Here is a 15,681-nt window from a genome sequence, read left to right on the forward strand (position 1 = left end):
AAAGGGCGTAGTACTCCACTGTGTGACAGGTAAGTACAGGCTCTCTCCCTCTTCTTGATAATTTAGTCATTTTGTTCACATTAATAGCTTCATTAATTGAAGTAGTCATGAGAAATAAATTTATTTTAAAAAGTCAAAGAAACTCTTTAGAAATCCATCTTGCATTAGAATATGAACAATAAAAAATATTGCAACGTTATTTGAAAAACATTTTCACTTACAATTTTCCTGTATTTAATAGTGTGCTTATATTTTATGTGGACACATGATTTTAATTATTTTGAGAAATTGTTTCTCTTTGCTTTTAAATTTATTTCAATGTGAATATAAAATGGAACAAAATATGATTAAATGTTTTGTGTTTCAAGTGTTGAATGACCAGTTTTACTATAAACCTGTTAATTTTTTGTTTTTGTAGTGCTAATATAGTAAGTAGATTTAATTACAGAATAGTTTAGAAATTTGAAAATATTACTTAAAGATTATTTTTATGGGAATATTAATATAGTTTTCAGATGCTTCACGTTATTTAAAACTTTATTAAAGTTTTTTCCTGCCTTTTAATTATCTCTTTAATGAGACATATATACCCAACTTTGTAAAGCTTGTTAACATTAATTTTTAAAAACAATTGCCACTTAGTTTTTGCCTTTCTCAAAGTTATTTAAAACAAAACCCTTTCCTTTTGATCAAAGTAGTAAATAATCTTTTTTTATTAGCGTATATTCAGGAACATTTCAGTTAGATGTTTGAATTAGTTTAATTTACCAGACAGTTTTTAAACAATAAACACTTCAGAATTTGAGTTAGTGAAATTTTTAAGAGTTAGATTGCTGTATAAAAACATGTACACATTTCTAATGAAGCAAGCTAAAGCAAAATTAATTTGCTTTTAATACTAAGTTTTATAAAGACATAATAGGATTATTCAGTATTAACATAATATATATAATGATATAAAATGAATTGCTCTGGCCATTAGCAAGGGTTTTCCATTAGGATACAAAATTAAACCTGACAATTTTGAATTCAAGTATTACTTGAAAAGTTTTTAAGAGAAAATCGTATGTTCTTTACTTGGATGAACTTCTAAAAATTAAGATTTAAGTAGTGCGTTAAGAGAATCTGTTGTATTGGCTTTGCAGCCTTGGATAAATCATTTAATCTAAAAATTTCATGCATAAAAATTGGGAGATTAATCTCAATGATTTGGGAAATGTGATTCAGCTTTAAAATCGTGTGATTCTCTGATTAACTTTTTTAGGTTCATTTTCCGGAAAGTTCGGAGCTTGCTAGGTGGAAATATACGGCTTTTATTGTGTGGAGGTGCTCCACTTTCTGCAACCACACAGCGATTCATGAATATCTGTTTTTGCTGCCCCGTTGGTCAGGGCTATGGACTCACTGAATCTGCGGGGGCTGGGACAATTACAGAAGGTTAGTGTCATCCACAAAGTGGGGCTTCTAACAGAGGCTGGCTGGGTGCCACTCAATTTTTTTTTTTTGGTAAGGGTTTTCTGTAGGTACATAGGAGAAGAGTGGTTAAGGGGTTTACATAGTAGAATAATGGTCAATTCCAGGTTTCCTGATTATTGATAGAAGGTTTTACCATGTTTCCCCGAAAATAGGACCTAGCCGAACCATCAGCTGTAATGCATCTTTTGGAGCAAAAATTAATATAAGACCCAGTATTATATTATATTATATTATATTATATTATATTATAATTATATTCCCGGTCCTATATTAAAATAAGACCGGGTCTTATATTAATTTTTGCTTCAAAAGACGCATTAGAGCTGATTGTCCAGCTAGGTCTTATTTTCAGGGAAACACGGTAGAATATATTAGGTATATCTAATAGTAATTCATCTAGAAGTTTTCATTAAACTATGTAATATTAAAAACCACTTAGCATTCTGGAAAATAAGTTTTAGTAACAAGCATTGGCTATGCTGTATACATTTATTTTCTTACATCAGTGATTAAATTTTTGTTTTTGTAGAAAATTAACGTTTTTTTGTTTAGTTTTTTAGTTATGTGTAATAAGGGTCAAATTCAGAAATGTTTCTTGGCGGGGATGGTCTGTGCAGCTATAGAGAGAAAGTAGATTCAGGTCCAGAGAATGTTCAGAGTTTGTCATGATGATGTGGTTGAGGAAGTGATCCAAGTGTCCCCACATGAGTCAATCTCAGAGTGTCTCATGTGTCCCTTTTGTGGAAGAAAGTTACTTTGTTTCCCAGTACTAGAAAGAGCTATGTCTCTACTTTGTTTTTTCTAGATACTGAGAGGTACTAAACCCCTTAACTGATGATTTCCCCATTTACCTTGAGTACTTCTTTGTACTGTTCTTTTGCCAGAGTTATCTTCCATTGCTTCTGTATTTTTGTTTTTTTTTCAATTCTCTGTATTGTATGTATTTTTGAAAGCTACTTCTAAGTCTTGTTTTGCAGGAAATAAACAAGCAATCTTAAATACATGCATGTATGATTCCTTCTGAGGATCTTTAATTTCTTCTGCTTTAAGATTCACATTGAATGTGTGATTAATCAGTCACAGTTTGTTGTAAATAAGACTGTACAGTATTAAATATCAGCATTTCTGATGTTTGAATGATCTTTGAGGAAGAAACACAATGCAGTAGTAACTCATGATAGTGGTGGGTTCCTTTTTTAGCAATCTTACTCTCCTGCCTGGTCTTTGAAGCCTCTATTGTATGAATTTACCTAGGGTGAGATAGTATAACTGATGTGAGGGAGGCTTCCCGGGTCTCATGTTGAAATGATGATACGTGGGAGAAGGCTGAAGAGGTCACCTACTGCAGAGCTGCCACGTCTAATGAGAACGTGGATAGGTATAAACCTCTGTGCTCCATGTTCCTTACAATAGGGGCCACACACTCATGAACCAGGCAGCTACTTACATGAGGAACTGGGCCCTGACGTAGGAAAATGTGATGGGTAAGAAACCAGGGGGGATGGGAGCAGGCCTGCCCCGTCTAAGAGGACACAGCTGGGCTGGACAGGTGGGCCCATTGTTCCAGGAGATTCCACACTCACATGTCAAAGTCTGGATTTTTAAATGTCAATAATCAATTCAGATTAAAAACAAAACAAAAAGAAAAACTCAGTGTTGGCCACACAGCCTGTGGTTCACCAATTTGCGACTTCTGCTTCTTAGGATTCGCTTAGGGGTATCTAAGCTTTGGGTTAAATCATCAGTTTTGGTAATGTAGAAAAATGAGTCAATTTGTTCACTGCCTTAATCAAATATTTTTTCATTTGCATCTTAGTGTGGGACTACAATACTGGCCGAGTGGGAGCACCATTAGTTTGCTGTGAAATCAAATTAAAGAACTGGGAGGAAGGTAATAGCCTATTTTAACCACAGAGCATGAATTTGTATAATATTAAGCTTTAAAATTAGAATTGTGCTTCATTTTCTTTTGTATTTTAGAATATAAAATTACAAGTGCTCATTTTTGTCCTTTATAATAGAAATAGTTTATCTAGATCTATACGAGTGAATTTATTTTGCTTGTTTAATAGATGATTCTGAAGAATTACCATTTTTGTTTTGCTTATTATTTTATTGCATAAATGCAAGTAAGAATTATGCAGAACTTGAACTGTGCTAAATAACGTCAATAAATTAGGTATGATCATAACTTCATTTTGTAGAAACAAAATCATAAAAATTGATGTTATGAAATTGACAATTTTTACATTTTTTTCTTTTCCCTGAGTGCATCAACTAAGAATTATCATAAGGAAATTATCACTATAATTCCATAAAAATTTCTTGTTGATGGCATTTAAACGCTATTTACTTTTTAAGTTTTTATTTGATTCAGTTAACACATACATATTATCTGTTTGGATACTCTTTTATCCAAAGTAACGATAAATTCTAATCTAAGGCTCGTGTAATTCTTCAGCTCTTAGCAGAATTAGTGAAAATGTTCAATACATTTTTCTCCCCTTCTTCTGCCTCCCCCGCCCTTCCGATTCAAGCCATTGTGTCTCAGTCTAGTTGTGTATGACACAGCTCCCTGGCCCATGCTGGTATTATGAGCCTTGTGCTCCCCCTTCCCCCGCCTGAGGCAGTCAGTCGCAGGTCATTGGTCGGCCACTCACAGCAGCTCACGGCAGCTCTTACTGGCTGCCGACCACTCACGCTGGAACATGGTAGCTCACTGCAGCACTCAGCAGCCTGCCGCAGCCCACGGCAGCCCACACCAACCCACACCTACCTCCGACTGCTCACAGCAGCCCAGCTCCAGGGAGAGCCGTTGTTCACAATGTTAGCTGCAGAGGGCACAGCTCACTGGCCCATGTGGGAATCCAACCAGCAGCCTTAGCGTTAGGAGCACGGCGATCCAACCACGGAACCACCCGGCCAGCCCGAAAATGTTCAATAAATTTAAACTTGGAGTCATTCTGAAATTATCTGTAAGGAATCTAAATATGTAGTAATTTGATTTATACAGAGATTTATTTTTCTCTTATTAAATGCATGATTTAATATTTTTATTAGTTTATTAGTATGATATTTAAGACTCTACAGAATCCTTAAAGGAATTTACCTGTAGTGTATGTAATTATTTTATATTAGGTTGGTGCAAAAGTAATTGCGGTTGAAAAGATTAATAATTGCAAAAACCACAATTACTTTTGCACTAATCTAATACAATAGATGTGAGATTTTTTAGTGTAATTTTTTTCTTGGAATAGTATCTTAAAGTGTAAATGCTTATGGTTAGGCAACTGAAATTTTGCACCTAGATTTATATTGATGAATTTTATTTCTTCCTAGAATGTGCCTTATTTCCTTTGTGAAACTCATTGGATTAAAATCAGATGTCCCTGTTTAGAAACTTACAGTTTGAAATTTTTGCATTATGCATATATATTGAATTAACTGCAAATGATTCTCTTAGGTGGATACTTCAATTCCGATAAACCACATCCCAGGGGTGAAATTCTTATTGGTGGCCAAAATGTGACAATGGGATACTACAAAAATGAAGCAAAAACAAAAGCTGATTTCTTTGAAGATGAAAATGGACAGAGGTGGCTCTGTACTGGAGATATTGGAGAGTTCGACCCTGATGGCTGTTTAAAGATTATTGGTGAGCCATGTAATCATTATTTTTTTTGAAAGTGGATGTTTCTGAAATGTTTTTAAAATGAGATTGCTGTGTATAATGTAAGACCATATCTTTATGTAATGTTGTTATGGTCTGTTGAGTCATCCCTGGAATATAAAAATTTACAGTAGGGACTGGGCGGAATTATAAAGCTTGACATATTATGAGGTCCCCAAATCTGTTCAGCAGTGCTAGTTTTAGTTAGTACTAGATAACCCTTACAGAGTTAAGTTCCTCATAGGGAGCATTCACTTCTGTGAGATCTTTGATAACTTGAGGTTTTGGACAGGGCTCTGTCCTCCTGTTGGAACCATGTCCTTGCATTGCCTGTGAGAACCTGGCAGCTCAAGGGGCGCAAAACACCTCCCCCTGCTGCTCCTCTGAGGTCCTTTCTCAGTTACTGGCTTTTCTAGCCCAGTCTTGCTGACAGAGACCTGGGAAGCAGTGAGAGGCTCTTCCGTCAGCTCCCCATTACCTAACCTGTAGCCCACTGATTGACCGAATGAAAGGGGCCTCGAGGTCATTATCGTCTTACCACAGATCGTAGGTGAGGCCTTCTGTCACCCTATTGCAAGAAATTCTTCTCTTGCCTTGTTTGTCCCCTTAAAGCACCTTCTCACTGCCACGGTGTGATGACTAAACACTGATCTATCTCCCTGGGCCATTTTCCTGCTGAAAACCCGATAGTGGCTTAGAGGCTCAGGCCTCCTCTCCACCTTCACCTGCAGGTGCTTCTGCCTCCTCTGCTGTGGTGATTCGAGTTGCCCCCTCTGTTCTCTGCCCCCCAGCCCCGCTCAATCTTCCCTCAGGACTCAGCTCCGGCCTCAATTGCAGGAATTCTTTCCATAGCAGCAGGTCGGAGAGTCTTAACGCTTAGCATACTCAGTACCCTATTGTGTTGAAGCCATATGTTTTTGCATCATCCATCTCCAGATAGAGTATGATCTTTCAGGTGGCACGGGGTATATTCTGTACCTTCTGGTTGTGTATCTGGGCATACCTGTTCAGCAGAACATCCCTGAAGCCCTGATATTGGGTCCCTTCATCAGAAGCTAATATTTTTTTGTTAAATAAATTTTTATTGGGGAATATTGGGGAACAGCGTGTTTTTCCAGGGCCCATCAGCTCCAAGTCAAGTCATTGATTTCAATCTAGTTGTGGAGGTCGCAGCTCACTGGCCCTTGTGAGAATTGAACCAGCTACCTTGGTGTTATGAGCATTGTACTCTAGCCAACTGAGACAAACCGGCCTCCCAGAAGCTATTTTTTTTTAAGAATATATTTAATAGTACAGAAATTAGGCCTTAATATTATGTGCTTTTAATTTTAGTGTAACTATTATAATGAACTTAATTGATAGCAAATTACTTAGGGAATGGCCAATATTTATTCATATCATCCTCCATGTTTTCCCCTCTTGGCCTTTATCTCGCACAGATCGCAAAAAGGACCTTGTAAAGCTACAGGCAGGAGAATATGTTTCTCTTGGGAAAGTAGAGGCAGCATTAAAGAACCTCCCGCTAATAGATAACATTTGTGCATATGCAAACAGGTAAGTAAGAAAGTAGAATTCATGCTACTTTGACTTAAAACATTTGGTGTACTGTTGGCATTTCCTTCCTATATGGCCTTCTTTGTAAAATTGTGCAAGAACTCTTCCTCCTAGTCTGTTGTTCCCTAAACGGCCTCTGCTACTCACAGCCGGGAGCTGACTTGTCGTGGCCCCCTCCTCATCTTCCTCTGTGTCCCTGTTTTCTGCTCCACGGCTCCTGAAGGCTCCTGTGTGTTCAGGAGGGGAGGACAGTAAAACCCTCCCTCCTTCCTGCTGCCTTGGTGCCCAGCCACCTGTCCCTCTGTACGCGGAAGCTTCCAAAGCCAGTCCAGAGGAAAGGGGTGAAGGAGGAAGGTGGGGGCTGTGTTCTTACTACCCTACCCTCTGGGGACCCTGACCAGGGCTGAGGGCTTCTGCCTTAAGCTCTGTCAAGCCCGTGATGGTTTAGAGGCAGCCTGGAAAGAGAGTTTGAAGTTAAAATCCCAGAAATGCATTCTTGGGAAATGTGTTGGAATTTGCTTGCCATTCCGACTACATTTTTCTGTAACAGCTGCAGGTGGTAATTATTCTCTGGTGTTAATGACCAGGTATTTTGTGGCCAGCCTAGGAGCCTTACTACAGCAGTGGACAGAATTATTACTAGGAAAAAAAAATAAGATCTGGTATCAGAAGAGTCAATTTAGAACCAGACTTTAAGGGATAGCCCCAGTTAAAGATTTATCACATTGATTTATAAATGATTCGGCCTTTTAATGAAGTATTTTTATTAGTGATGCAGTGGTTCTGGGTTTTACTTGTGTGGCATTAACCAGAACTGTCCTCTTCCTGATGCTGCTACCATGTCTTCAGGTTTCTGCCTTCAGCTACCACACTCAGTTCCTCTAGCAACAAAAATTCTCTCAAAAGAAGGAAATAAATATAGTCACATTAATCTTGGCTGCCAGATTTCTTTAGGTTAATTTATATTTATATATAATTTATATAATTAAAAGTTAATTTAGATTAACTTTTATTTTTGTTTAACCTGTTGATGTAAATTACTGATTTTTTTAAATATGAATTTTCTAATATTTATAATTTTCTTTTAAAAATGTGTACATAATGGTTATGCATAGTTGAAATCGATCATGAAATGTCAGATTGAGGTTTATTTAGCGGTGAACTCTGCCAGAGCATTGGAAGGTGTTAGGAATCAGACAGTAAAATTGGCTGTTATATGAACTAAGTATTCCATGTACCAAATATGGCTCATGTGTTTTATTTAAAACAGTAAAGAGTTTGTTACTAAAATGCCAGTGTAATCAGTAACTGCAGTTAACATGGTATTCCATTTAGTTCCTTAGCTAAGTTATCCTTTGTATATTTCAGTTATCATTCTTATGTCATTGGATTTGTTGTGCCAAATCAAAAGGAACTAACAGAACTAGCTCGAAAGAAAGGACTTAAAGGGACTTGGGAGGAGCTGTGTAACAGTTGTGAAATGGAAAATGAGGTACTTAAAGTGCTTTCTGAAGCTGCTATTTCAGGTGAGTGATTGTTAAACTGATTCTAAGAACTGAGATGGGAGGAGAGTACTTAAATTTATTTATCCTGTTACGTTATAAGGCTTAGGTTACATCGTTTCCTGCTCAGAAACCAATTGTCTTTTCCTGCCATTAGTAGATAGAAGAACATACTTATCAGCCCCCATTTCAAGCCCTGCTACAGGACACACAAGCCATCCACTCCCTTGCCTGATGTACGTGTGTCAGAATGGTCTCGTCTCTGAGGCTTCTGTTTTCTGGGCTGGCCCTTTTCTCTACTTTCCTCAGCTGTCTCCTGGCTCAGCTCTTAGCGAATTATCCAAGACTCTTTTTTACACTTTCTACAGTTAGTGGACGGGTAGTTGGTTGTACTAATATGTCCTATACTGTCTGTGTGTGTGTGTGGAAGGGTTGGGGGAACAATGAGACTAGTTTGATGTTGATTTAATAAAAACAGCTATATCTTCTGAGTCATCAGCATTTAAGTATAATACAAGTATGCACATTTATTCTCTTAATATTCAAGTTTGTGAAAAATATAAATTGAATTTAAGCAGGTGGAATCATTACTCTGACCCTTTATTTCAGCAGTAATTATGTTTTGTTATATGTCAGCTTGCAGATAGTTCCCCAAAATTTTAAGCAACTTGAAACCTTGGATTGATGCTAAATTGAGTTAATAGACATTGATTAGAAACATACCTAATTTCTAAGTAAGATAGCATGCTGAAACATTTAAGCATAATTTTAAATTTATGTACTTTTTTGCTTATTTCTAAATTTTATTTATATTCTTAACAGCTTTATTGAGATAGAATTCATATACCAAACAACTCACTTGTTTAATGTGTACAAGTAAACAGTTTTTCATATATTCATATAACTTTCCAGCCATCACCACAATCAGACCAGTTTTAGAACATTTGTCATCACCCCAAAAAGAAGTCACGTGTCTACTAGCAGTCACTTCCCATCATACCACAAACCTCCTAGCCCTTGGCAACCACTATAATCTACTTTGTTTCTATAGATGTGTCTATTCTGGAGATTTTGTATAAGTAGAATCATACAATGTATGTTTTTTTGTGGCTTGTTTCTTTCACTTCGCATAATGTTCATCCATGTTCATTCATGTTTCCTTATAGCATGTATTAAAACGTCATTCCCTTTTATTGCCAAATAATATTCCATCACTTGGATATGTATCACACTTTATCCATTCATCGGTTGATAGACATTTGGGTTGTTTCCACTTTGGGCTGTTATTAAATAATGCTGCTATGAACATTCATATACAAGTTTCTTCTCATATACAATGTTTACTTCTCTCGGGTAGATACCTAGGATTGGAATTGCTGAGCCTGTTAGCCTTATGTTGGGCCTTTTGAGGAACTACTGTTTTCGAGAATATTTTTTCCAAACTATTAAAGTGGTGGCACTCTTTTCATATGACCCACGAGTGTCATATGAGGGTTCCAGTTTCCCCACACCCTTGCCAACACTTGTTATTGTTCAGCCATTTGATTCTAGCCATCCTAGTTTAGTGGGTGTGAAGCGGTATCTCATTGTGGTTTTGATTTGTATTTTTCTGGTGGCTAATGTTGAGCATCTTTCCATGTGCTTATTGGCCATTTGCATATCTTCTCTGGAGAAATGTCTATTCAGATCCTTTGCCCATTTTTTATTTATTTATTTGTCCTTTTATTAGTGAATTGTGTGAATTCTTTATATATCTATTCTAGATACAAGTCCATTATTAGGTGTGTGATTTATAAATATTTTCTCCCATTCTATGAATTGTTTTCACTTTCTTGATGATACCCTTTAAAACACAACAGTTTTAATTTTGATAAGGTACAATTTATTTAAATTTTTTCTTTTGTTTCTGCTTTTGGTATCAACGTCTGAGAAACCATTGCCTGCCTAATCCAGGCCACAAAGATATACCCCTGTGTTTTCTAGTTTTCTAGTTTTAGCTCTTACATATAGGTCCTTAATCCATTTTAAGTTAATTTTTATATGTGAAAGGATTCGGTTTCGTTCTTAAGTCAAATCTCTATTACTCAGCTTTACAGCACAGAAACAGAATTGGTGGTGTATGGAATTGGTACGCATGGCTACTGGGGGCGGGCCGGGCTCAGCTGGCGACCCGTAGGCCAGACTGCTGAGAGGGCGGACTGGAATCCTCAGTCCGGCACGAGCGGAGGCTCCTGCTGCCCACAGATGCCTCAGCTCTGCTTGGCAGGCTTGTTACTGACTGCATCAGACCCACTAAGATCATCTAGGATAATTTTCCTCACGTAAAATAAACTGATTATAGACTTAGCACATCTACAAAATACCTTCAAAGCAATACCTAGATTCGTGTTTACTTGAATAACTGGGAACTCCGGCCCCACTGACACATAGTCACACTGTGTGACATAGTCACACTGACCATCACCCTGGTCAGCTTGGCACCTGTGTACATCTCCTCAAACCATAGTTATTTCCAAGTAAAGACAGCCATAAAGTCAGACTTGTGCCTAACGTACATGGTCCAACTGTCCTGTGTACAGCGGAAAACACCTTTTTGCAGAAGAGGACGCAGACCACTTACATGACTTGTTACTCTTCTCCTTTCATAGCCTGTAAGTTAAATACTGTGATACCACGTTGACTTATTAATACGTGTTATGATAGCCAAGAATAAGGAGGAAGAAAACAAAAATACGTATACAACAAAATAAGGAAGAAATACTCATAATTATTACAGTCCTCATTTCCCCAGTTGGTCACGTGGTCATAGCTGTGTTTTATTTTCCTAAAATGCTGGTTTAGATGATAGCGAGTCAGGTCGTAGAGTGCAGTGCTGAGCAGTTTGAAATTTCAAAACTTGCCTTGGTCTTCCCGTGCTTGCTTTTTTTCTCTCCCCTATGTCTCAGTGACGTCAGATTCTGTCCCTGAAGTCCTGTGGTCTGAGCCTTGCTGCTTCTGCGCATGGTGGTTTTTCCTCTGGGAAACCACTCCTAGACTTCTTTTAATCTTTGAAGAATAAAACCTTGTTTGTTATCGCTATGTTTATTTTTACAAGTTGGAATTAATATATCTCTTTGTTTCCAAGACACTTAGACCTTACATTCCCTCCGTCCGACCCCTCCCCCCTCCACTGTTGAGAATCTACTGAGTGTCAGACAGTGTGTTGGGGACACGGTAGTGAGTGAACATTGTGTCCTTATAGCTTTCACAGGGAGTATTCTGGTTCAGTGACAAAGAGTATCTTCTCTTTAAACCTTTATTACTTTTTAGTTTCTAAAGTGATTGTGCTTCTTATCATAAATTCAAAGAAAATAAATAGGGATAAAATAAAAAGTGACATTCCCTCCTTAATCCTGGGTCCTAGGCACTAGGATTTGGTGTGTATCATTCTTATGCTACACATCTAGATGCATATACGTTTATCTAGGATTTAAAAAACACCTTGCCTTTTTTAGCCCAACGATATATTGCAAAAATTTTATACGTCCATACCATACAGATCTAACTCATTGTTGATGACTGAATTGCATTCTGGTTTATGCCTGTATCGTCATTTATTTAACTCATTCTGTTGATGGACATGTATTTGGAAGTTTTTTGCCATTACAATTCTGATACCCATCTGTATTTTTACTTATATTAGTATTTCTGAGGGAAAGATTGCTTAGAAGTGAATTCATGAGCAGCTGGTGAGCATTTGCTGGGTGCTCAAGGACTAGGGAATTTACACTATTTGCTGAGAATTGTAATTGTATGTTTCTCGTGACTTTGAATTTACTTTTGTTGTTGTTCTACCATCTCAGCAAGTCTGGAAAAGTTTGAAATTCCAGTGAAAATTCGTTTGAGCCCTGAACCGTGGACCCCTGAAACTGGTCTGGTGACAGATGCCTTCAAGCTGAAACGCAAAGAGCTTAAAACACATTACCAGGCGGACATTGAGCGAATGTACGGAAGAAAATGATTCTCTTTCGGCACCAGTTTGCTACAGGGAGCTCAGATCAAATAGGAAAATACTTGAAATGCATGTCTCAAACTGTGAGGCAAACTCCATTCCTCATATTAAACCTAAACTGTTCTTTCTCATGACATCACCATTTTTAACTGACAGGATGAGTAAAATATTAAGACAGCAAACTTGTGTCTGTCTCTTCTTTCTTCCACCTTCTTGTAATTTGCTCCACCACCTAGGACTGCCCTTGTCAGCATGAGGACTTTTCTGAATCGTACTGAGGAACAGTGATTTTAAAACCTCAAGTTTTTAAACATGATTTATATGTTCTGTATAATGTTCAGTTTGTAACTTTTTAAAGTTTGGATGTATAGAGGGATAAATAGGAACTATAAGAATTGGTTATTTGGGGGCTTTTTTACTTACAGTATTTAAAAATGCAAGGGTATGGATGTGAAATTATGTAAATTTCAAATGCTTATGAATCAAATCATTGTTGAACAAAAGCTTTGTTGCTGTGTAATTATTGTCTTGTATGCATTTGAGAGAAATAAATATACCCATACTTATGTTTTAAGAAATTGAGACTTTGTGAATATATGCTTGGACAGCGTCTTTATATATTTATTTTTATTAGAAAAAAATGAAGTTTGGTTGGTGCTGCATGAAACAAAATAGCAGGAGAGGGTTATGACTTAATAGTAAGGAAGAAAACACAGCCAGTGTAGCACCAGCGGATAATTAGTCTCCGCTAGCTTACCATCTAAATACTCAGTCTTCTAGTTGTTAGCTGTTGAAATCAGGAAAATACCCAAACTTTTAGAATTGGAAGCAATTCATTCTAAAAGTTACACAGGGTAGAACTTAAAAAACGAAGGATAGAAAGTTATTCTTCATTGACCATCTGTAAATTGAGTTGTCTATATTTATGACACGTTAATAATGGAAATTTATCCTACTTTTAGTCTAGATGTTTAATCTATTTCGCTTCAAAATTAGGATTCTGTTTTAATAGTTTGCACTGGTCTGTGTGTGCGTGTGTTAGTGTCTGTTGGTAGCTTATTAAAAAGCACCTTACCCTTTCTTTCCTCCATAACGTTTCTACACTAGAAAATAAAATATTTCAAAATGCTTCAAATAATACTATTCTTGCTAATTTACATGAGAACTTAATTTAATGAAGTGTGTTAAGATTTAAATTGTAGGGTTTTATGTCAATGTGCAAGTTACTTGTGATTCTAAAAACACTGCTTGTCAGATACATAGTGTTTTTTTATTGAAGCATTAGTGAGAGTAATATTGCACCAATTAAGATGCATTCAAGTCAAAACTTAAACCATAGGTACCATGTTTTTTATGTCATTATTAGTTATTTTCTTGATTTGTTGATTCTCATTTACTTTCAGGCATCAAAAGGCAAAAGAAAACTAGGAGAGATGAACGGATCTGTGTAGGATGGTGGGAGTGTTGAGGCCCCGTATGTAGTTTGTGGTCAGATCACAAACACATCATACTTGGAGATACTGCAATATGGTGTTTTGTATTGAACTTTACTTGTATTCTTGTATATTTGTGTTATGTTTTGAATGTTTTTCTTCTCGTCATAGTTTATCCTAAAGTTTGGGAAAACTGCCAAGAAGTTAAAATAAGAGAGAAATTAAATGGAACCTCTCTATCAGGATGTTGTGATCTAAAAATTAAAATTGGGACGAGTGGAATTTGTTTCAGATGTTTTACCTCCAGAATAATTGTTTGCTTTCAAATGATTTTGAAAAGGTTGTGTTTAGAAAAAGAAGGTTCGATGCTCCAGTGGAGAAATATTGCAAATTGTGACTTGAAATAGAGTCAGGTAAATACGTAGCTTATCACTGATTCAGAATAAAAGTTGTTTCTTTTCAGAAATACGTAATAAGACTGCATTAAGCTATATCTAGTTCCATTTTTCTCATTTTTTATAATTCTTTCAGCCTTAAAAATATCAGATGTCTGGTGTCAGATGTCACAGCAGAGTAGGAAATTAAATAAGTAGAATCCCCTTTCAGACAACTCTCCTACGCAAACCACCTTTAGTGACTTGAAAACTAGTATGTTTTAATATTATACTTTCAAAAAGAAAAGTTGGCTGATAAAAAAACAACCCTAAACTATAACTATTACAAGAATACCGAGAAGATAATTGGGAAACAAAACTTGGAATTTCAAAGTAAATTGCTAAATCTGATACATCTGAATATAGAGCCTACAAGAATGGTTCCTAAGACCTGTTGTTTTCTGAAGAATCTGAAGAATTCTTAAACTTTTCCTGTTACAGTAAGTTTAGTTTATAGCACATAGATGGGTGACTACCTCCACGCCCCCTGCTGGTATTTTTTAGCTTCAACTTCATTTTTTATCTATAACAAAGCTGAAGGTGTTACCTACTTTGTAAGGAGTACTTTGTTTTTAAGTAATGAATTTGGTACCCATAATGTTCTCTAAAGTTTGCAAGTTTTCCAGCAATGTTTAAAAATGGGTTAACCTGGTATAATCTTCCTGCTAAAATTCACAAGATTTAGAATTTTTCAACAATTAGTCCCTGTGATCTTTTGTAAGAAAATTATGTACCTCTGTGACGTTTTAAAGGGGATCCACTTTTAAACAATGTCATATTGGACCACACTGAAATGTAACGCCTCCTTTCTATACTTAACAGTTGCTTATTTACTGTGAGTTAATTTTCAATGTTTACTTGGTTGTTATTATTTTTCTGCCTGAAGTGTACATAAAGAAGCTACATGGTGTGGACTATTTGTAATTTGACATGAAGTTTGAATAATAAAGATATGTAAAAGCATTTTTGATATTAAACCTCAGTATTTTGTTTTTCCAAAAAAAAAAAAAATACTTCCTGTATAATAAAGTCAGACTTGAATTGACCTTCCTGAAATACTTGTTGAAAAAGAAGTTTAGAGGAATTTTTCTTTCTTGGCCTGACAATCCATTTGAAGAGAAATTTTTTTATTCTAGGAATTCTGTTCTTTATTTCTTAGCATTCTTCTATTATCACTTCGCTCCCACCCTTTCTGAGTGCCTCTTTTCCATTCCTTCCTTTTGGTTTTGATTACATAGAAGGTATGCTGGCAACATTTTAAAGTCTGCTGATAAAATGTTTTATACACTTATTCACAACATGAAGTCTTGAATGCAGATAATTGAGAAATTAATAATTTGGCGTTAAAGTCTGGAGGTAGAAGCAATGTGGCATATTTTGCGCCAACCTTTTAATCTTTTGATTGTGTGAGAGAGAGTTCTACGTGATGTCTCAGCAACCAGGCCCTCCCTGCTTCCAACTACCAGTTAGTTTGTTTCTGACAAAACGGTATGTGTACCTGTACCCTAACTTACACTTTTATCACAGGAGGTCTTTGTATGTAATCTTCTAAAAAGACGTACTTAAGCATCTAGCAGCGTCAGTGTTTTTTGTTTAATGTGCCTCACTTCTTGTAACTTTC

The 15,681-nt window shown here is 36.4% G+C and overlaps 1 protein-coding gene across 1 annotated transcript in view; it reads left to right on the forward strand.

Annotated features, from left to right (window-relative positions):
- Window positions 1-15,023, forward strand: part of ACSL3 (acyl-CoA synthetase long chain family member 3) — a 65,916-nt gene extending 50,893 nt beyond the window's left edge. Inside the window, exons 9-15 of the mRNA XM_081050792.1 lie at window positions 5-29; window positions 1,265-1,437; window positions 3,293-3,367; window positions 4,940-5,131; window positions 6,586-6,700; window positions 8,069-8,226; window positions 12,045-15,023. Coding sequence (XP_080906918.1) covers window positions 5-29; window positions 1,265-1,437; window positions 3,293-3,367; window positions 4,940-5,131; window positions 6,586-6,700; window positions 8,069-8,226; window positions 12,045-12,202 — 896 coding nt within the window. The 3' untranslated portion in view covers window positions 12,203-15,023. The remainder of the gene's footprint in view (window positions 1-4; window positions 30-1,264; window positions 1,438-3,292; window positions 3,368-4,939; window positions 5,132-6,585; window positions 6,701-8,068; window positions 8,227-12,044) is intronic.
- Window positions 15,024-15,681: the final 658 nt, after the last annotated feature.

This window comes from Rhinolophus hipposideros (assembly GCF_964194185.1).
Source record: "Rhinolophus hipposideros genome assembly, chromosome: 6".
Taxonomy (NCBI): Eukaryota; Metazoa; Chordata; class Mammalia; order Chiroptera; family Rhinolophidae; genus Rhinolophus; species Rhinolophus hipposideros.